The 23,961-nt window shown below is 40.3% G+C and overlaps 1 protein-coding gene across 1 annotated transcript in view; it reads left to right on the top strand.

Moving 5' to 3' along the window:
- The window catches only part of LOC117507038 (leucine-rich repeat neuronal protein 1-like), a 50,018-nt gene extending 32,504 nt beyond the window's left edge, over window positions 1-17,514 (top strand). Inside the window, exon 2 of the mRNA XM_034166727.1 lies at window positions 14,383-17,514. Within this exon, the coding sequence (XP_034022618.1) occupies window positions 14,635-16,785 (2,151 nt within the window). The 5' untranslated portion in view covers window positions 14,383-14,634 and the 3' untranslated portion in view covers window positions 16,786-17,514. The remainder of the gene's footprint in view (window positions 1-14,382) is intronic.
- Window positions 17,515-23,961: the final 6,447 nt, after the last annotated feature.

Raw genomic sequence — 23,961 nt, 5'->3', positions numbered from 1 at the left:
GGAGAGAACATCAGGCAGATCCTGTCAGCAGCACCGACTGATGACTCTGGATTTGAGCTGGTTCTCTTTGATTGGTAGTGTAGAAAATTAATTAATTATCAATTAATTATCGGGAATTGTGTGCTTTGCCACTTAAAGTGAATTGTTTATTGCATCATATTGTTTAAAACTTCTTATATGATTCTTACTGCCGTATTTTCACCAACAGCCACCTTCTGATATGATTATAAAACAGACATGCCAGCGGCATGGCTGTTGCTATGGTGATGTTGCTATGAGCCTGCGGTGTGGCTGCTGATTCAGAAACGCTTCTTGCATTTTGCACCCAGTGAAAACGGTTTGACAGATACAGGGGTAAGCTTTGCCTCCTGTGAAAAATGTTGCTGCGTACGCCGCGAATTGAATACAAAAAGTCAACTGATGTGTCACTTATTGAAAATCAAAATAAGTAACTGATGGCCTTAAGAACAATCAGTCAATTTAGCAATGAATCGTAAAGTAAGTGAAGTCAGCTGGAATCAATTAACAACAATTTCAGAGACAAAAAGTGACTGCACAAAATATTGACAAGCCCTTCTTCATGGATCAGAAAACAATGACCTTTTGTCTGTTTCTCCTGCTGCCTGTGCACAGAAAGACTAATTGCACCGCACAGCTCTGGAGACATGCATTTGCTGCATTTGAATGCAGGTCGGCGTTCCCTCAGTCGGTTGGATTATTGTTACTGGTCGCTTTGTTGCCCAGAGATCCTGTCTTATAAATACATTTATGGGGCCTGCAGAAGGCAAAGCTAATTATGTCCCACAATTACATCTTTCTATATTTATGTCTTGGATACACTGAACCTCCAGGCCAGTGATTCTTTGCAGGTTTATGGGAAGTGGGAAAATCAGATTGCAGTAGATGTGTTATGTGTCCTTAGAATTAAACTTCTCCAGGATTGGATAAGGGCAGCACGGTGACTTTGTGGTTAGCACTGTTGACTCACAGCAAGAAGGTCATGTGATTGATTCCCACCTGTGGCCTTTCTGTGTGGCGTTTGCATGTTCTCCCAGTGTTTGTGTGGGTTCCCTCCAGGTGCTCCGGCTTCCTCCCACATCCACAGACATGCAGGTTAGGTGGACTGGAAACTTTAAATTGTCTGTAGGTGTGTGAATGTTTGTATGTGGCCCTGCAACAGATTGGCGTCCTGTCCAGGGTGTACCCCGTCTCACGCTCTATGAGTGCTGGGATAGGTTCCAGCCCCCCATGACCCTTAATTGGACTAAGCGGTTGAAGATGAGTGAGTGAGGACTGAATGAGCAAAAAAGTAAATCCCTCCTGCTGCTGGAGGCTTCAGTTCAAACACTCAACTGGATCAATCCAAGCTGTTGAGGGATTTTTCTTTAAACACCCATGCAATGCACAGTGCACCAGCAAAATATAAATGTCAGACGAAGTGTATCCTTTGTGAAAGTGAGAAGATGTGCAATAAATATGTGAGTGTGCAAACCAGTGTGAATTCAACCATTTAGAGTCAATTAGTGCAGCTCTGTGTTCAAACATCAGCTGTATAAGGTAGAAAGTTCTGGATCCGTTCAAAGAAATGGCATGTTATACGTATATGTGTATGTATACTGGATAATAGTTTTAAAGCTACAGTGTGTATGATATAGTGTCATCTAGTGGTGAGGTTGTAGATTGCAATATATAGTCACTGGTCATGATTTCGTTTCCCTTCATGTTTTCATTTCTTTGGTGATGGAGATTCATGCTCTCGTGTCTTTACATGTGATAAGCAATATGTATGATACTCCATTTCACGAAAATGAAGGTTCTCAAACATAACCTGCACTAGCAACCAGTACCAATGGTGTCCAAAGTATTCCAGAAAGGGCCAAGAGGGTGCAGGTTTTCTTTGCAGTCACTGACTCCAGCAGGTGATTTTACTGATGAACTCATCCCATCTGCTCAAAGTGATGTTAATGCAACACTCCACTACTGTATGCAAGTCTACAAGTCTACGCAACACTGCGCTACTGTACACCATGCCCCCGCAATTGTACGCTACCCTACACCATTCCAGTGAAAAATCCTTTAGGTTTTTTTTTTTAATCAGCATATACCTGCATTGCTAGATTTTATTCCTCCTGCTGGACTCTGCTGAACTTAGCTGGCAGTGAAGCTTCAAAACCACAGAAGAAGAAGAGGGGGCCAAAACCACAGAAGAAGAAGAGGGGGCCAAAACCACAGAAGAAGAAGAGGCGGGCCAAAGCTCCTCCCCCCAACCCCCCTCCCCCACCCACGCGCAACATACGCAGCCATTCCTGCGTAACAGATGCGCAGCACAATACAACTCTACGCAGGCAATAATTAGTGAAAGGGGCTTAATCACCAGAGTCTTGACGTCTCATTTAATTTCAGTGGTGCTTTATTGACATGCAAAACATATGTTTACATTGTCAAAGCAAGTGTTACACAGAAAAAAAAAACAAAATACTAAATAATTAAGATGTACACGTAGGTAACAATATTCGACAATAAATAAATGTGTAAACAGGAGATATGGGATTGAAATAATAGTTTAAAAAATGTGCTTTTGTTGTAAAAATATGCTATCCTATAAAATGTGCTATACATAGATAAAGTGACATAGCAGTTTAATCTCTCTTTCTCTCTCTCGTCACATAAGTGTGAGTGTTATAGGCTGGTGAGTCAGCTTGACCCCCCCCCCCCCCAACCAGGTGTCAATCAGTGCTAACCCTGCCTAAGCCCCTGCTACATACAACAACACAAAGTAACTTCTCCACACACACTCATAACTCTGCATACTGTAACTTTCATGACACTGTTTCTGCAGGGGAAGCCATCTCAAACATAGGCTCCTTTGACTTTTTGGTGTGCCACCACATTAATAAGACTCTGTAAAGAATGATGAAATAACTAACGCCACTCTTTGTGAATACTGTTTTGCTTTGAGATAATCTTACTCAGAACTTTCATGACATAAATCACATGCAAGTTCTTCACTGGAGAGTAATGCCCATGATTTTCCTATGGTCTTTGAACACATCACTTTACTCCCCCTCAGTTACCTGGCAACCACACTTGTTCAATCAAATAGATTTTGTTTGTTCTTAAAATACTCACTGCTCCGGCTGTCACTTGGGGCCTGTTTGCAGTTGGTTTTAAAATATGTGTTGGGCAGTTGGCTCACAAATGGACCACCCTAAATACAAGTGTAAACAATCACCAAGATATTGTTTGCCGATTGCTTATTTGCCAAGGGCATCTAGGAATGCAGTTCAAAAAAGAATAAATGAAATATTAAAAAAAAAAAAGTTATTTCAGAAAGTGAAACTTTTATATATTCTACACTCATTATATGCAAACTAAAACGATAAAAGCATTTTTTAAAAATTGAAACATTGATGAATAAATCCACATAAAATAAAAAAAAATGGAGAAAACCGTATCTCAAAAATTAAAATATTTCAAAGCATAAATTAAAAAAGATAATACAGGAATGACAAACATCTGACTATGTATGTAAAGTATGTTCATTTATAATCTCAATACTTTCTCTTGACAAAACTCCATAAAGAATGTATGGGGTTCTGGTCAGATCAGCTGGCTGACCGACCAATCACATACAGTAATATCATGTGCTGCAAACCTGTAATTCGTAGTTTTGTCAGTGTATGCAGATGCCAAATCCTGCTGGAAAAGGAAATTGGCTTCTCTGTAAAGTTCGTCAGCAGATGGAATCATGAGGTGCTCTAAAATCTCCTGACTTTGGACTTAATAAAACACAGTGGACAAACACCAATGGATGACATGATAACATTTTTATTTTCTTCCTTAGTCTATGCAAAACAAATGTGGCACTAGTTTGGTGACAGACTGACATATTAACTGTATGTAGGGCCCTTTGACCTAGAAGAAGTGATGAGGCTGGTACCAAAACTGATTTTGGTCTCTTCAGCTAGTTTTCCTGTTCATGAGAACTGTACAGGGGTGAATTTTGTTGTTGTTGTTGTTTGTTTGTTTTAAACTAATCAGTTTAAGCTATTTTAAGACATTAAATTATGAATAAAAATGGGCATGTTTGCTTTGAGTGACACTAACTGTGCCTGTTCAACGGTTGCTAAGCTGCTGCGGACTTGACCATGTTTGTCCTTTCTGAGTATTTTATTCCAAGTATTTGAGACAGCTGTGTGCTTAATTGCATCAACAGGCCATTTAAAAAACTCTGGGCTCCAGTATTTCCTTTGAGTAAAATTTTATTGTAATTTAATTTGTGTTAGCACCACAAGCCCCAATTACCAGGTGACATAGCTTGGTGACATTAGCCGCACTGCCATGGTTTTAGAGGCAATATGCCGGTTGTAGTTTTTAATACTCACACCCAAACCACCTGTTATAAGAATCACTGTCCAGTCTACAAATAATATATGTTAGTTAATCTTTTGAATGGGCAGTAAGGTGCCTTAGTGATTAGCCCTGTTGCCTCACAGCAAGAAGGTCATGGGATCACTTTGCACCTGTGGCCTTTCTCTCTGGAGTTTGCATGTTCTTTCCATGTTTGCATGGGTTCCCTCCAGGCACTCCGGCTTCCACCCACTTCCAAAGACATGCAGGTTAGGTGATTTGGTGACCTTTTGTATCTAGACCTACGGTCTATATTGACCATAGGTGTGCATGTGTGTATGTATGTATGTATGTGTGTGTTTGTCTGTTTCTATGTGACCCTGTAATAGACTAGCATCCTGTCCACGGTGCACCATGCCTCGCACTCTATGACTGTTAAATACTGTTGGACTTAATGGACAACAGTTAATGTTTATTTTATGGATAGGCTCCAGCTCCCCTATGGCCCTTGATAAGCAGATGTAGAAAATGAATGAATGAATAACCTTTTGAAGTCAGGTTACCTAGCCTGTGAGACCGAGCTAGCTTGTTAACTTTGGGATAGGTCGGTATGTTTACGCAGTTATGGGTTGGCTGGGAGTTAGCCAAGATGGTAAATGGACTGCATTTATAATCTTGCTTTTCCATCTGAATCAGAAGCTCAAAGCCCTTTACAATGATGCCTTGCATTCACCCATTCACACAGACACAGATGTCAGGGTGCTGCTCACTCTACACCGGGAGTAACCTGGGGGATTAAGGACCTAGTGATTTTCCGGTCAGGTTGGGGTTTGAACTGAGATTCCTTTGTTCTTGAGCTCAAACAGGTGTCAAACTGATTCCAGAAAGGGCCAAGAGGGTGCAGGTTTCTTTGTAACCACCCACTGCACCAGGTGATTTCACTGATTAACATCACTTTGAGCAGATGGAATCAGTTAATCAGTGAAATCACCTGCTGCAGTGGGTGGTTACAAAGAAAACCTGCACCCTCTTGGCCCTTTCTGGAATCAGTTTGACACCTATAGACCATTACCGCCCCAGATGGTGACATTTGGTACCACCCAATTTGAGCTTCAAACTCGCTCTTCACAGTGTTGGGCACAGCTAAACGAAAAGTTAGCTTTGATAAAAGTTAACTTTTATAACACTAAACTGATAAACCGCTAAAAAAATTAGCAGAAGTTACAGCTAACTGCTAACTTTTAGTATTGACTCAGTACACTGTCAACTACTGAAAAGCCAGTTTCAAGTTTAAGCACAGCAGGGGCTTCTGAGTAAATTCAAAGGCAATCACAAACCCAAAACAAACAACAAGCTAGAGCCAGAGCCTTTGTCTTTGTGCCCGCTGCTGCAAAGATATGTCACTTGCTTTTCCTGTGTATAAAGTATAAAGACAGTGGAGATGGATAGAAATAGGAAGTGGTGAAGACTACAGAAGAGCATGTGCACAATGCACATGGACATTCGTAGGAAATGCATAGAATGCATGGAATATTTAGCTTAAATTTTAGTATAATATCATATGAAAGACATGAGAATATGTAAAACTGTGTTGAAAACACGTCATCTAAAAAATGGAGAGAGAGAGAGCGAGAGAGAGAGTAATGACAGCTCTGAAAAAGTGACAAGCTTTTCTTGCTGTGATAGGAGAGAAGAATTTCACAGAAAACAATGTTACAAAGAAGATGTATAATGTTTCAGCTAGAATATCACACATTGTCTTTTTGCCAATGACTATGATTGCATGGACAAGCAATAATCTGATTTTTCATCTTATTCTGAATAAGACCATATGGTGTTTACATGAGTTGTTCGAGGAGCATTTCATCCAATCAATCAATCAATCAATTTTATTTATATAGCGCCAAATCACAACAAACAGTTGCCCCAAGGCGCTTTATATTGTAAGGCAAGGCCATACAATAATTATGTAAAACCCCAACGGTCAAAACGACCCCCTGTGAGCAAGCACTTGGCTACAGTGGGAAGGAAAAACTCTCTTTTAACAAGAAGAAACCTCCAGCAGAACCAGGCTCAGGGAGGGGCAGTCTTCTGCTGGGACTGGTTGGGGCTGAGGGAGAGAACCAGGAAAAAGACATGCTGTGGAGGGGAGCAGAGATCGATCACTAATGATTAAATGCAGAGTGGTGCATACAGAGCAAAAAGAGAAAGAAACAGTGCATCATGGGAACCCCACAGCAGTCTACATCTATAGCAGCATAACTAAGGGATGGTTCAGGGTCACCTGATCCAGCCCTAACTATAAGCTTTAGCAAAAAGGAAAGTTTTAAGCCTAATCTTAAAAGTAGAGAGGGTGTCTGTCTCCCTGATCTGAATTGGGAGCTGGTTCCACAGGAGCCTGTTTCCATGTGGCAGAGCATAGTCCTTAACCAATGTCTTGTGTGTTGCAAAATTCTGTTAAAACTCCAAAAGGATGTCAGTCTGATCATGTCTACAACATGTCTACAACCCACTTCAATAATCAGAACCAGAGGGGAACACACCACATGTCTTAACCAGATTATTCCTTACTCTGATTCTGATCTCATTCGGGTTAAAGTAATCAGAAAATGCTGCATGCATGCATTCTCAGAACGTAGCCTTAATCAGATTTAGATCTGAATATTACTGTTCATGTAAAGGCAGCTATTGCTTTTTACTGTTCCAACATGAAACTGTGGTTGAGGGAAGCTACCTGTATGCACCGTCTCTCTAATCACAGCCACTAGCTTGTAACTCTTTAGGTTTGTCATGGATGTCTCTGTGGCTTTTCTCAGTGGCCTATTTTAAGTATAGTTACTCAGTTTTTAAGGATGCTCTGCAAATTGTGCCACACTTTTTCCATTTCTTAATGGTTGATTGAAATAAATTTTAAGGGACATTCAGTAATTCAGTTGTTTTCTGGTATCTATCCCCTGACTTCCCAAATGGCTGTAAAAGTGATACTTGCATGTTGTTCTAAAGGGGTGAATACACATATATATACATATATATACACATACATATATATATATATATATATATATATATACACACACACACACACATGTCCAACCGCTCAGTCCAGTCAAGGGTCGCGGGGGCTGGAGCCTATCCCAGCAGTCATAGAGCGCAAGGCGGGGTACACCCATATATATATATATATATATATATATATATATATATATATATATATATATATATATACAAGGTCTGTGAGAAAAGTATCCGACCTTTTTATTTTATGCAAAAAATATATGGATTTGATTCATATGTTTTTACGTCAGCCAAGCTTGAACCTTCGTGCTCATGCGTGAGTTTTTTCACACCTGTCGGTTACATCATTCGCCTGTGGGCAGGCTTTGAGTGAGCACTGGTCCATCCCTCTCATTGTTTTTTCATTGCGAGGAAATGGCGGAATGATTTGGGCTTTGTTCCATCAGAATTTTTTCAGAAACTGTTAGAGACAGGCAGCTGGAAACCATTCGGAAAATTCACATGGCTTTCGGTGAAAATTTTATGGGCTTCACAGAGATTAAGGAGTGTTACTACCGCTTTAAGGACGGCCCACAATGGCGCACGGCGCGCCGCGCTCCGAGCCGCGATCGACAGGCAGAAACAACCATTTCATTTCTAAACGGATCGCTGTATGGATCCGGGACCATCGTGTGCAATTTCTCTGGTTATCACAAGAGCTGGAAATCAGCCATTTTCTGGCAGATTTCACTTTTAACAAGACATTTTGTCATGGAAAGCCACGCGGAGGCTTTGCGCATCATGATGGAGCCACTGATGGAGTGAGACAAAGAACACCTCTGTTTTGGAGTGTCAGAGGACAAGTTGGGACATGCCCAGCTCTCCACAATTTCTCTTATACTCACTCGACTGGTAAGCCACTGAAAGCCAAGATCTGAAATCTGACATTTGACCTCTATGACCTTGACCTTCACCCACATTTGACCTGCGGCTGACTTTGCCAGAGCTATTGTGGAATCCACCCTCTGTCTTCCACATTTGGTCCAAAACGAGTTGAAAATCAAATTCTTTGACTTTGACATTTGTGATGATGAATTATTTAAAGGTAATTTCAGAGTCAACCTTCACTCATATCTAGCCTGGTAGAAATTAGCAGAAGGACTTTGAGAGGAGTAGGTCAGCATACACACAGGCAAACGTGACTTTGGCCTCAGTGGTTAACCTTTGACAAATTTGATGTTGCTGGGCAACATCAAAAAATGTGTTCCAGGTTTGGTGCAGATTGGAGTGAAAAACCTCAATTTTGACCTTTGACCTGTATGACCTTGACCTCAGTGATTAACATTTGGCAAATTTTATTTCATCTGGGCAATCCCAGAATCCACCTTCGTATCTGTGCCGGTTTTTAGTGGACAGTGTGAAAAATCAAAAATTTGACCTGTGATCCAAAACAAACCCTTTAAGGAGTGATCTGAGGTTGACCATCATTCATATATGAAGTCTGGTGGAAATCAGCCAATCACCTGGGAGGAGAAGGGAACAAACAGACAAATTAAAATATGATACGGTCTGTAATGGATGGCATCTGTAAGGAAGATGTTGCATTCAATCTGGAGTTTATGAAATAGTGCACCATCCCTAAAGGACTATGTGTTTAATTCTGCACACAGTGTTATATTTAAATCATGGCCGATGCCGTCGTATACGACGGCTAAGACCAAGCTTCACTAAATTATAAATAATTTTTGAATGATATGGGACAGAAACTTTCTTTTTTTGCTGAAAAGTTAACTCTGCAGACTTTCAAGCCAGCCATCGGCCATCTTTGTACTCCTCATAGAAGCTGTGTGATGACGTGCACAATGTGAGTGTCCAATCGGAATTGGTTCACTGTCACATGGTTTTCCAAAATCCAATCGTAGGGCAGATTTACCTCACGTGAAAAGCCAAAGATGCTGGGTGCTCCAGTGAGTACATACTGTTACTACATACTCAGTGTGCCCTGCGCCATTACGCACAGAGATCAGTGAAGCAGACGGAGAGCCTCTGATGACAATCTCAAGTGCTCAAACAAAGAGTGTGTAAACTATCAGGATTGCTCCACTAGTTTGCATGTGAATGTTACTGGATAAGTCTGTTGCTTTCTCTGCATAATGCACTGCTTACTGCTTACCATATCAATGGACAACAAAACGCATAGACCATTTTGTATATATTCTTCAAAATGTGCATTTGTGTTTATTGTTTGAACCTTTTTGTTGTTCAGTCTTTCACACAAGACCTCAAATTACCTTTATAAAGTGTCAAAACAGCTGTTTATTATAGTTTGCTGTGTTTTTTGAATAAATGTGTGTGGAAAAGTATTTTTCGCTTTATTTTTTCCTTGCCTATTTTTGATTGTAAACCTTTATTACACTTATAAAACACAACAAAAACATATATATTCTGAAAGTATAGGTTGTCCTGAAAATAAAGAGACATACAACTTGATTGTGGGATGCAGGGAGAGCTGTTAACAACAATAAATATACATTTATGCCAGGCGAGTGAACTGTCCAAAAAATGCCCTCGGACCCCAGAGGGTTAAAAGGCCAGTCTAACTGTTATTGTTGCTGCTAAACTGTGTAACATGTAACTATACATGCATTAACAGGAGTGTGCAGGCTGGATGCCAGCATGAGTCTCTGAACTTGCAAAATTCAGGCTGTCCAACAATAATTGGTGTTCACAGAATGGAGTCTGATGACAAAGAAACAAAGCTTGGCACTAATACTGAAATGTGCTGAGAGGACAAATGGGAAGGTCATAAGCGTCTCGTGAAGCAGATTGTGACTGTAAAAATATGTGCTCAGCAGAGTTTCTCAGGCCAATAAGGTCAACACACAGAGAGTGAGAGTGAGGTGAGAACAGATACAGCTCCCCCCCAGAGACCTAAAAGGAGTGTGAGTTTTATAGCCTCGGTGTGAAACAATGATTACTGTGTGCTTGATAACAGTGCAGAGAAACACTCGGAGGAAGAGAACAGGCAGACACATGTATTAACATATAGACCCCTCAGTCCCAAAACACTGAAAAATCGATGAGCTGAAAGACATTCATGGATTTTTGGAGACAGTGCCATAAATGTTTTAATGTGTTAACGCTTTTCTCTAAACACCTATAGGCTCTGTGAATAATGTCACAATGAAGTGCAGGTTTCTTATACTTCCGTCCCAGTGAGATGAATGAATGAATTTATTTGGCACACAAACTCAACAGTAACAAAAAACTGATACACAAGACAATTCCACATCTTAGACTAATTCCTCCTCCCTCTGCAGGATGAATACAGAATGAATGGAGTTCTTCAGAGTTTTTCAGTTACTCAGAGTTATGTGCAATATTGTTGAACATCATGTGTAAATGTCTTTACAAAAACATTTTTCACTGTTTACTGTCACTGTTTCGGTACTGTGGCAAAATCATTTCCTTTGGGATAAATAAAGTTGATCTTATTGTTATATTTAGTTTTTCCAATTATTTATGGGCTCTGAAAATGTATGGATTGCATACACAAATGGGCACAATTCCTAAATGGTTAATATGATATTTTGTTTGAACCCCTTGAATTAAAACTAGAAAAAAGAAAGGAGTAAAAGCCATCACTGTCCAAATACCTATGAACCCGAGGGTATGCACTGCATTGAGTGCACTGTTGTTCAATACTGTGTAAAAGCTGCTACAAATGGATAAAAGTGCATGAAGGAAAACAAAATTAAAATCTGCTGGCTGTTACTATTCAGGGCAGCACGGTGGCTTAGTGGTTAGCACTGTTGCCTCAGAGCAAGAAGGTCACAGGATCGATTCCCATCTGTGGTCTTTGTGTGGAGTTTGCATGTTCTCCCCGTGTTTGCATGGGTTCCCTCCGGGTGCTTCGGCTTCCTCCCACATCCAAAGACATGCGGGTTAGGTGAACTGGAAACTTTAAATTGTCCATAGGTGTGCATGCGGGTGTGAATGTGTTTGTTTGCCCATATGTGACCCTGCAACAGAGTGGCGTCCTGCCCAGGGTGTACCCCACCTCACGCCCTATGACTGCTGGGATAGGCTCCAGCCCCCCATGACCCCATCTTAGATAAGTGGTTGAAGATAAGAGTGTGTGTGTATGTTGCTATTCATGAACATCACAGGAACAAAACATCCAAATCATCTCATTTGTGCACGTTTCAATCCCTTTATTTGTGTTCATACTCGTGGAAAACAGGACAGAAATATTACCAGCTGAAATAACTGACATCATTTTTCCAAATATAACTCCTTCCAATTGCAGAAAATCTTGCAAGTCCTGATGTTGTCCTTAAGCAACTCGGCAATCTGCAAGCATTTCACTGTCAGTCTGTGAACACGAGTGTGTTTATGAAGATAAATGTGAATTTTTATGAGTACGAGTCAGTGTAAAAGCTGACACACTGTGGCTTAAGAGCCACTCTGTCTCTGTACGAGAAGCTGATTACGTCTTCAGTTTGTGGAGATAAACTGCAATTTTGCACAACACTCCCTTCACACACATAAATCCACTCACGTAAACTATGCTGACGCACACAAAATGTCATCAAAATAGAATATTTAAGGCGTATTGCTATAAAACAAAATGACAGTGATTCAAAACACTTCATTATACTGTAATCAATTCTGTGTTGTTTTTATTCCCGCTGCTGTTGTGGTTAAGTAGTTTTGTCTAAATTATGTTTTCACCCATCATCTCTGCAGACACTTGTATAAAATGCTTTTACGATCACGTGTAAATTTGCGTGCGTGCAGCTTCAGCACTGAGATGTGCACGTACAGTATGAGTGCCTGTATCATAGAGGTGGTGATTAAGACGGAACAGTACAAACTGTCAGTATATTAAGCCTGTTGTGTTATGGGCTGACAGCCAGAACTACCGGCTGTGCCCATATCCAAGAGGATCACTGGCATCAAGCTGGTATGCAGATAATCTGCCCGGCCCAGAGAGAAAAACACGTTGGTAATCTCAGAGGAGACAGATATGCACCACAACATGGAACCAGAGCTGAAAATCAGGCTTAGCGTCTCCGATTCTGACAAGTACTGTAAATACTGAACCACATTTTTGTACCAGTCTGTCCTGCTTTTGGGAAATGTCCAAATTATAGATGCCTGTTTGTTATAAAAATGTATATTGATCATAGTTTGTAAAAATGCAGCGATCTTTGTGTTGAATTTTGAGAGAATAGCACTGAAGAGGTTTTTTTTTTTTTTGAGTTCCTATAACTGTCACTTCATAACTAGAAGCTTGTAGGGTCAAATCTGGACTTGGACCTTTCTGTGTGGAGTATATTTGGGGCTTGTGTCAATATAGCCTTTCTTTTTCTGAAACATCTGTCTTTTTTTCAGAGTGCTCTGCTTCCTTTGTGTGGAGGTGGCATATGTGTGTGGGGGGGTAGCATGCAGGGGGTAATGTGCAGGGGGGCTTGCATGTTGGGAGTGTGGGAGTGGGGGGGCTGCGTGCTGAGGCAGTTGTGTGCGGGGGGGCATGGCAAGGGTTGGTGTGTTGGGCGAGTATGCAAGAGGGAGCGTGTGTGTGTGTGTGGGGGGGGGGGGTAACCAATCAGCTGCAGCAAAACTTGTCACCTGAACAACCAAGAAAATGGAAGAAGTAGCTCTTTCCATTTCTCTTTCTTTCCATTTCTCTCCACAGTCAACTGAAATGTCACCAAAAAAAAAAATCTCATAATAGAGACAAAAAAAATTAATCTGTGATATAGCACACTGAACATCTATGTTCCTGCTGAGAGTGAGTGCTTTTATCACCATGTGCATTATAAGCTAGGTGTTTTTTGTTTTCAATCCGTTGAGCAGCCAATTTTCATTTTTTTAAATAAAGCACTGGGATGAAGTGCCCTCTCAGCACTCTTCTGTGAAAAATAAAAAAAAAACATTGGAGATAAACAGTGACATCAGAGCACATGTATAAAGCGCCAAATCACAACAAACAGTTGCCCCAAGGCGCTTTATATTGTAAGGCAATGGTGTGGTGGAAATTACATTTACAAGGCCAATAGTGCCCGTAGTTAAAGAATCACCCATACATTTTCCCCCCTCCAATCAACTTTTTAATCAAACTACGCTGTTCTTCTGAACAGTGTCTTGAACATCCCATTTTCCTCAGGCTTTCAAAGAGAAAAGCATGTTCAACAGGTGCTGGCTTCATCTTTAAATAGGGGACACCTGATTCACACCTGTTTGTTCCACAGAATTGATGAACTCTGACTAAATGCCACACTACTATTATTGTGAACACCCCCTTTTCTACTTTTTTTTTTTTTTACTAACAGCCCAATTTCATAGCCTTAAGAGTGTGCATATCATGAATGCTTGGTCTTGTTGGATTTGTGAGAATCTACTGAATCTACTGGTACCTTGTTTCCCATGTAACAATAAGAAAGGCTGTCTTGACATGTGTTAGCCCGGTGATAACGCAGCGACCTATTCAAGGTGCACCCAGTCTCTCACTCAATGTATCGCCCCCCATGACTCTCAGCAGAATAACTGGAGAAAGAAAATCGCTGAATCCATATGCACCACTAGAGATAACCACAATGCAAGGCAATATTGCATTTCCTTTTCACTCACAAAGCCAAAGTTGAAAGCATATATTTTGGTACACATCATCAAACTCAAATGAATTTAACATACATGAGTAAAAAAGAAAATGCTGATCATCAAAGTGCATCCTGCAGTGAAAGAGCTCATTAAAAAGCAAAACTAAAAGTCACCGCAACAGCGGGACAACAAAATAAATTTTACAGATTTATTCTGCTCTATTAGGGATGTCAGACTACAGTCCCCAAAATATCTGTTAACCTGATTTTATTCCTTTTAGCAAGGAAACAAAACACAGTATAGCTCTTACTCTCACAATTCAGAGTTCTGTTACATTCTCTTGCTGAACACCTGTTTATTAGATAGTAAATCCTTGGATTGATCTATGTTTCAGGCTTTAACAGCTGAACTTCATTCTGTGTTTTTGTTTAGGTCTGCTCTGCGAGACCTTGAGGTGTGCAAAGTGAGAACCGAAAAACCAGTTGGCAAAGGTGAAGTCTGGACCGGATGTGCTTTTGGCATTACATCTACAAATATTTTCCTGTGGATTACTAATCACCTCTCAAGAAAGTGCCGACAACAGCTAAGTAGCAGTACAGGGGGTTAATGCTCATGAAGGTTCTCTCCTGGCATTTCTCCAACACAGTCTCTCATCGAACCTTAGTGTGAGCAGAGAGAGCAGACATGATGGTGCTCAGTTCCTTCTCTTGGCCTCAGCTAAAATGGCTGTGCTTGGGCTCACTACTTTGTCTTCTGTCAGTAGTAGATGGCAAAGAATGTCCTCATCTATGCGTGTGCGAGATCCGCCCATGGTTCACTCCCCAGTCAACCTACAAGGAGGCACTGACGGTGGACTGCAATGACTTGAGGCTCACTCACATCCCCATTAATCTGTCCACAGACACCCAAGTACTGCTGCTGCAAAGCAATGCTATCTCTCACACCAGTGGAGAGCTGGAGGCACTGTTCAACTTAACAGAGTTAGACCTGTCCCAAAATAACTTCAGCACCGTGGAAGCGGTAGGTCTCACAAGCATGAATCATCTGACCACCCTTCATCTAGAGGAGAACCAGATCAGCCAGCTGCCAGACCACTGCCTGCGAAACCTTCCCAACCTCCAGGAGCTCTATATCAACCACAACCAAATAAGTTCCATCTCTCCAAGGGCATTTGCAGGCTTGTACAACTTGCTGCGCCTTCACCTCAACTCCAACAGGATTAATGTCATAGACAGCCGCTGGTTTGAAGAAACACCAAAACTTGAGATCCTCATGATTGGGGAGAACCCAGTCATTGGCCTTCTGGACATGAACTTTAAACCACTGAGAAACCTGAGGAGTCTGGTTCTGGCTGGTATGGACCTGACCGATGTTCCAGGAAACGCATTTGTAGGTTTGGATAACCTGGAAAGCATTTCCTTCTATGACAACAAACTCGTCAGGATACCCCAACTGGCTCTTCAGAAAGTTCCTAACCTGAAGTTCTTGGACTTAAACAAAAACCCAGTTCAAAAACTTGAAGAAGGAGACTTTAGAAATATGTTGCACCTGAAGGAGTTGGGTATCAACAACATGATGGAGCTGGTTGCTATTGATCAGTTTGCACTGGATAACCTACCAGAACTGACAAAGCTGGAGGCCACCAACAATCCTAAGCTGTCATATGTCCATAAGATGGCCTTTAGGGACATGCCTTTCCTGGAGAGCTTGATGCTCAACAATAATGCTCTCACTGCCCTCTACCACCACACTGTGGATGTGTTGCCCAATTTGCGTGAGATCAGTTTGCATAGCAACCCTTTGCGCTGCGACTGCGTCATTCAGTGGATGAGTTCCAACAAGACCACAGTACGCTTCATGGAGCCCTTGGCCATGCTGTGTGCCTCCCCAACAGAGCTCAGAGGCCGGCGAGTAAGAGAGCTAAGGTTGCTGGAGTCACCAGAGCAGTGCCTCCCCCTCATATCTCATGACACCTTCCCTAGCCACTTAAACCTTGAGCTGGGCATGAGCGTCAGTCTGGACTGTCGGGCCATGGCTGAGCCAGAACCAGAAATTTATTGGGTGAGTCCTCTTGGAACCAAAATCACCATGGACACTGTGTCAGAAAGGTATCATTTGAGCAGTGATGGGACCCTACGATTGTCCCATGTGCATATAGAAGATTCTGGTCTTTACACTTGTGTAGCTCAAAACCCAGAGGGTGCTGACACACGGGTCATCACCATCCGGGTAAATGGAACTCTGCTTGACAGTGCTGAAATATTGAAAATCTATGTCAAGCAGACTGAGTCACACTCCATCCTGGTGTCCTGGAAGGTAAATTCTAATGTTATGTCCTCCAATCTCAAGTGGGCTTCAGCCACCATGAAGATCGACAACCCCCACATCACCTATACAGCACGTGTTCCTGTAGATGTTCATGAGTACAACCTCACGCACCTACAACCTGCCACCGAGTATGAAGTATGCCTCACGGTTTCCAACATTAATCTGCAGACACACAAATCTTGCGTTAATGTAACAACACGTAGCACCACCTTTGCTTTGGACTTTTCTGAACAGCATCCGAGTGCTGCTGTACTGGCTGTCATGGCAACTATGCTGGTCTTCATCAGTTTGGCCACTGTTGGGGTCTACGTGGCACGCAAATGGAAGAGAAAAAACTACCACCACTCCCTGAAGAAATACATGCTGAAGACCTCCTCCATCCCACTGAATGAACTTTATCCTCCTCTCATCAACCTGTGGGAGGCTGACAGTGAGAAGGACAAAGATGGTAGCACAGAGGGGAAACCCTTTCCAGTTGACACAACGCGTAGCTATTACATGTGGTGAGGATTCAGCAAGGAGGCCTGGCTGCCTCTTAAGCAGCACAAAAAGACACATTTTTTGCCATTTTGGTGCAAAAGTTGACAAAAGTTGCAAATGTTTTTGTATTCTCAGCTTTGCTAATAAAAGGCAGAGTTATTAAAGAAAGGGTTTTTATTAGTATAGCGCATCACCTTTCTTTAATTCTGACTCGCTTGGACTCTCTAAGACGGTAGCTGTATGTAGCTTCCAGGATTTCTTAGTTGCTATTTTCTGTTTTTGTGCTGCATTTTTGATTCACTTATATTCTGATTAATAACACAGAAGCAGACGCCAGTGGTCTGTGTGGGGTATTAGTGGAGATCGCTGTTACTTTCTACACCTTGTAAAACAGGTAATCTGTTGTGCACTGATAGATGCTGGAGTTTTATCAACTTCAATTAAAAGCTGACACATGGGTTTAGACTTGTTACACTACTGTCTACTGAATGTTAGCAATTGTGCAGTAATGTTGTATCAACTATCTTTGAACATTTGATTTAAAGTTAGAGAATAGAATTTAGTTTGAAGACAAATGTGCTGGTAAATGCTAGAAACATTTTTTTTAAAATAAGGTGCACTAGAAACGTTTTAAAAAATTCTTTCTCAGTTTACTTGCATTTATTTTGCTATACATTGTGAGTTGCTTAGTTTATGATTTTCACATGCAATATGTACTGAAGAAGTAAAAATAAAAATATTTGTTTCTTTTACAAATGTTTGTTTTTGGCTCTTGTCCTAATATATTTTTAGTTTGGAAGGATCTTCCTGGAGAATTTTTTTTAAATCATTAATTATTTCACACATGCATATGATTTATTTATTTATTTTTCAGATCAGTAGTAGACGTATGATAATGACATCAGTTTATGAGTTTGCAGTACACAAGTTGCGCACAAGGTGAAACGATCTGGCACTGTCTGGCACTAAACGAGTGAGTTATTTGTGATGAAATCAGATTTTTTTTTTTTTAAATATATGGACGGGTCTGTATTCCGAAGAACGTAATATTGGCCATGCACTTGTGTATCCGCCCACCCCCTTTTACACACGATTTCGCACAGAACACCATGGGTGTTCTGACTTACAGATACAGTATCACTAAGGGTGCTAGCATTATTTTCCTGCTATTATAAAGTGTATATCACTGGTAAATGAAATGTCAAATGAGCTGACTATTCTAAATAAAAAATAAATAAATAAAGAACTAGTGTGTTGCACGTGGGGATATAACATAGGTAGCTGACATTTTTCAAAGGTGGTAATAAATTATGCAAAGTTTCTATAATTAGTTGGAATGGCATGTGATTCCAGAATGTTTTTAGAAACTTGATTTTGAATAGTGAGATTTTTAAACCTATACAATGAGTAAATTGTAGCAAATTATCATTTTGAAGCCTATCTAGTAAGACATGTCCACATTTCTCATTTAAAAGATGGCAATGAAAACCCATTGAAACCTGGTTTAAAAGTTTATTCAATGTCTATAAATAGACGTTGAATAAATGTTCACATTTAAACCAGTTTTCAACGTATTTTCACCATAACCATCTTTAAAAGGTACATTCAACTTTAAAATCCTCCGTTTTGGAAGTCTTAATAAATGACCATAACATGTTTTGTTACAACTAGAAACACAGAAATTAATATACTTCGAAACATCACTCCGGCTGTTAAGAGACAATTACAACACCGTCATATATATATATATATATATATATATATATATATATATATATATATATATGACGGTGTTGTCTTGCGACATCTGTGGCATTGTGCTGTGTGATAAAACTGCACCTTTCAGAGTGGCCTTTTATTGTGGGCAGTCTAAGGCACACCTGTGCACTAATCATGGTGTCTAATCAGCATCTTGATATGGCACACCTGCGAGGTGGGATGGATTATCTCAGCAAAGGAGAAGTGCTCACTATCACAGATTTCGACTGGTTTGTGAACAATATTTGAGGGAAATGGTGATATTGTGTATGTGGAAAAAGTTTTAGATCTTTGAGTTCATCTCATACAAAATGGGAGCAAAACCAAAAGTGTTGCGTTTATATTTTTGTTGAGTATATATATATATATATATATATATATATATATAAATCATAATAGTTTACCCCCCCCAACAAAAACACCCAGAGGATATAATAAACTTATTTAAGCAACAATTTAAATACAACATGAATAATGGCTTTGAATTGCCCCAGTTGGGGAGAATTTTCTTGAATCTTAAATCTTTTCAGAAAATTACCAAGAGCAGTGCTCCTTGTTTGTGCCATTTCCACACATCAAATTCTTATGGCAATTAGTTTTCTTCAAAACCTCTAAAAATTTACATCAGTGCAACATGTCCACAGACATTTGAATTTCAAATGTGTATGTGTACACATACACACAAATTGTGACACTGTAATTTGTAAATTAAGATTTCCTTGATCATACAATAATTAGTGTAATTTATAGTGCAAGTTCAACCCAGTCTCACGGCATGTCGTGACTGAGCAGCACAAAATATACATTAATCTATTGGTTTGTGATAGTCATGAAAAGTGCAAAATGTTCATCATGGGAGCACAAATTTATTCTAACACATTCCATGACGGCTCCAGGAAATTAAAAGTGGAGCGGGATTGGGGTTGGGGGTAGGAGTAGGGTTAGTAATAGTAAGTTTAAAAAAACCCTGTCATGAAAATTTTAATTATTTCATGACGGGAGCACAAAAAAAAAAAAAAAAAAAAACATGAGACTGGGCTGTGCAAGTTATGAAATGATGGTCATGGCATTCAGAGAAAAAAACAAAATAATATTGAGAAATAGGCTTTAATTAAGAGGTCATACTGGGTTTTTCTGTTGTTTTTTGTTTGTTTGTTTTTTGCAATATAAAAGTAAAGCTTAATAAATTTGAGTGTATACTCACCACACCATGGTCTGTCGAAAACTGTCAGCGGTTGATGGACAATATAAATTTACACTGAGATTGATTTGTAACTATTTTTTGAAAAATTATGCATCCTATGATACACATACAATATTATGCAGCCAAAGAAAAGAGACTGACACCACTACTTCTGCACACCTTGTACCCCACACAGTCCAGACGAACCGATTTAAAATATGATGCATATTATATGGTTAATATGAAAGAGCTTAAAGCCGCCAGCTCAGGCACCAGCACTGCAAGGGCCTGTGACATCATGCCTGCTGTAGGCTACCATCACCTGCACCCACAAAGGCCTTGAGCTGCACTGACCACATCCCAAAGATGGTGGCAATACTGGAAATGAAAGACTGTGGAGAGTCAGCTACTCGCATTCAACCTGTGGTCTGTTGGATCTGGTGGCCACCTGGCTCAGATTTGGTACATCAATGGAACGCATGGAGAGTTATGCTTTCTGGTTTCAAGTGCTTGACTCCGCCTCCCATGTCACACTTTTGCTGACTAATGGACATAAAGCAAAGACTTGGGTTCCATGATAAACCAAACAACCAAACATGGAGGCCTACTCTGAACTCACATGTCAGCACCTCCCCTGAGGGATAATATTTGAAAATATCATTGAAAACCTACAACCCCTGGCAAAAATTATGGAATTACACCGGCCACGGAGGATGTTCAGTTGTTTAATTTTGTAGAAAAAAAGCAGATCACAGACATGACACAAAACCAAAGTCATTTCAAACGACAACTTTCTGGTTTTAAGAAACACTATAAGAAATCAGGAAAAATAATTGTGGCAGTCAGTAACGGTTACTTTTTTAGACCAAGCAGAGGGAAAAAAATATGGAATCAATTCTGAGGAAAAAATTATGGAATCATGAAAAACAAAAGAACGCTCCAACACATCACTAGTATTTTGTTGCACCACCTCTGGCTTTTATAACAGCTTGCAGTCTCTGAGGCATGGACTTAATGAGTGACAAACAGTACTCGTCATCAATCTGGCTCCAACTTTCTCTGATTGCTGTTGCCAGATCAGCTTTGCAGGTTGGAGCCTTGTCATGGACCATTTTCTTCAACTTCCATCAAAGATTTTCAATTGGATTAAGATCCGGACTATTTGCAGGCCATGACATTGACCCTATGTGTCTTTTTGCAAGGAATGTTTTCACAGTTTTTGCTCTATGGCAAGATGCATTATCATCTTGAAAAAATGATTTTATCATCCCCAAACATCCTTTCAATTGATGGGATAAGAAAAGTGTCCAAAATATCAACGTAAACTTGTGCATTTATTGATGATGTAATGACAGCCATCTCCCCAGTGCCTTTACCTGACATGCAGCCCCATATCATCAATGACTGTGGAAATTTACATGTTCTCTTCAGGCAGTCATCTTTATAAATCTCACAGTCCATGATTGCTTTTCCTTAGCCCATTGTAACCTTGTTTTTTTTCTGTTTAGGTGTTAATGATGGCTTTCATTGAGCTTTTCTGTATGTAAATCCCATTTCCTTTAGGTGGTTTCTTACAGTTCGGTCACAGATGTTGACTCCAGTTTCCTCCCATTCATTCCTCATTTGTTTTGTTGTGCATTTTCAATTTTTGAGACATATTGCTTTAAGTTTTCTGTCTTGACGCTTTGATGTCTTCCTTGGTCTACCAGTATGTTTGTCTTTAACAACCTTCCCATGTTGTTTGTATTTGGTGCAGAGTTTAGACACAGCTGACGGTGAACAACCAACATCTTTTGCAACATTGCGTGATGATTTACCCTCTTTTAAGAGTTTGATAATCCTCTCCTTTGTTTCAATTGACATATCTCGTGTTGGAGCCATGATTCATGTCATTCCACTTGGTGCAACAGCTCTCCAAGGTGTGATCACTCCTTTTTAGATGCAGACTAACGAGCAGATCTGATTTGATGCAGGTGTTAGTTTTGGGGATGAAAATTTACAGGGTGACTCCATAATTTATTCCTCAGAATTGAGTGAGTCCATATTTTTTTCCCTCTGCTTGGTCTAAAAAAGTAACAGTTACTGACTGCCACAATTTTTTTTCTTGATTTCTTATAGTGTTTCTTAAAGCCAGAAAGTTGCCACTTGAAATGACATTAGTTTTGTGTCATGTCTGTGATCTGCTTTTTTTCTTCAAAATTAAACAACTGAATGAACATCCTCCGAGGCCGGTGATTCCATAATTATTGCCAGGGGTTGTATGATGAGGGAACAGGAAAACTAGGATATTAAGTCAGAGACCCCAAACTCTATTGTTATTGTCAGAAGATCAGAAAAAAATGTTACAACAAATACCACATGAGTTATGATCACAACATAAAACAGATGTGAGATTAGTTAGGTCAGCCCAGCCGATCCATATAAAAATAAAAACAGGTGTTGTGTTGCCACACAAAAGGCAATATCCATTGAAAGCACATCAAATAGCAGGTATAAAACCCACAGTCGAGAGCTTGGTAGCAGCAGGTGCTTTAAAACCAACAAAAAGCCCTTGTATGACACCAATTTTCCAATCAAAAAGCCAGACTCAGATGATTATAGACTGGTGCATGATTTATGTGCCATCAATTCTATAGTGGATGCTGAGACCCCAGTGGTCCCAGACTGACATACATTGCTTTCAAATATTCCTCCTGGTGTCTGCTGATACACAGTTGTGACCGCAGGACCTTTGTGGCCGGAATTGCGGTGGGATCGAACCCGGACGGCTCGCACTAAAGTGGAGCTTATTTTTTAACTTGTTAAGAAAATTGGTCTCACCCTCTTAAATTATTCCTCTATTACATAAAACTATATTCTGAAAATATTAGGGCTTTTGGTTAATATTTACTGGTAGCTCAATTGGACTAAAGTTTCATAGTTTTAGTTAAATTCTACATCAAATGGCATGGTATAACTGAAAGTTGGAAACCTCCTGTCTCTCTTCCAGTAACATATTCCAATCTCAGACATGGTAATTATGACTTTTTGGGACACTATTTGTTGATTCTTAATAACTTAGCCAATGACAAACTAGTTTAATAATGAATTAAATTGTCTGATGTTTTCACTGACTTTCCAAAAGTTGGCAATTTCATCGTAACTGTGTATTTACATGCAAGCTGTGAAGTAAACACAATGGCAACAAGACCAAAATTACAAAATGTTATATATCTTTATATATATTTGGATCATAGCAGATATGAAACAGGAATGACATCTGAAAAGGTCACAAATCAAGTTGAAGATATTCGAGAGTCTCTGCTTGAATTTGCTAATGTAAACCTGGAAGAAAACCAGCCGCGTGATGATTACAAGGAACGTCTTGAATTGGCAATCATCTTCCTTGGTGCAGAATCAGCTTAACGAGTGTCCTTCAAAGCCCCTGGTGCTGCACATCATGCCCGTTGGATGGCAAAAGTCATCTATTGTCTGAAAATCTGGATGTTTTGTGCACAGTTCACCCTTACAAGAAGAGAAATCTCAAAGCTAGAAGATATCTGTGTGTTCTCCATCTGTGTCTACATAAAGTTTTGAATAATGGCTCCACTTCAGAAGGATCTTCTGAATTACAGGGCACTCAATGCTGGTATTGCTCAGGCCGCATCTCAGAAACTATCAAATCACCTGTGGTTATCTGTCACCAGAACTTGTTAGTTGTTTGGCAAACATGTCAACATGGAAACGAAGAGACTTATGGTCATGGCAATTTCCAAAGTTGACGATGTTTCAGATGATGACCAGAATACAGGTCACAGCAAAAGAATCCAAGCAGACCTTACTTCAATCAACACCAAGAATATTGAAGATTTTGTTTCTCCAGAATCCAAGGTTATCTTTAACATGCTGAAATTGCCAGAAACATTTCTTGAAGTAGTCCCAGCAGAATGGGATGAAAGGGAAGACTACCAACTGGCTCGCAAAACTGTGATGGCCATCAGAGTTGTGAATGATCATGCAGAGCGAGGTGTAGCCCTTGTTCAAGAATACTGTGGTCTTATTACAAGCAGTGGCGGTCCTAGAGTGATTTACTCCCCGGGCGAAACCCCCTGCGTGCGCCCCCCACGCACACTAATGTGGCCACCACCTCCGCCCCACCACCCATGAAAACACTAACTTCGTCCAGAACACCCACAATCCCACAAATTAACTCACAACAGCTATTTTCAAGAACAAATTTCTGGTTTTAATGTCTACTGCAATAACAAACACAAAGATAAACA

The sequence above is a fragment of the Thalassophryne amazonica genome, chromosome 3, assembly GCF_902500255.1.
Source record: "Thalassophryne amazonica chromosome 3, fThaAma1.1, whole genome shotgun sequence".
In the NCBI taxonomy this organism is placed as follows: Eukaryota; Metazoa; Chordata; class Actinopteri; order Batrachoidiformes; family Batrachoididae; genus Thalassophryne; species Thalassophryne amazonica.
This window is presented reverse-complemented; position numbering and strand designations above follow the sequence as displayed.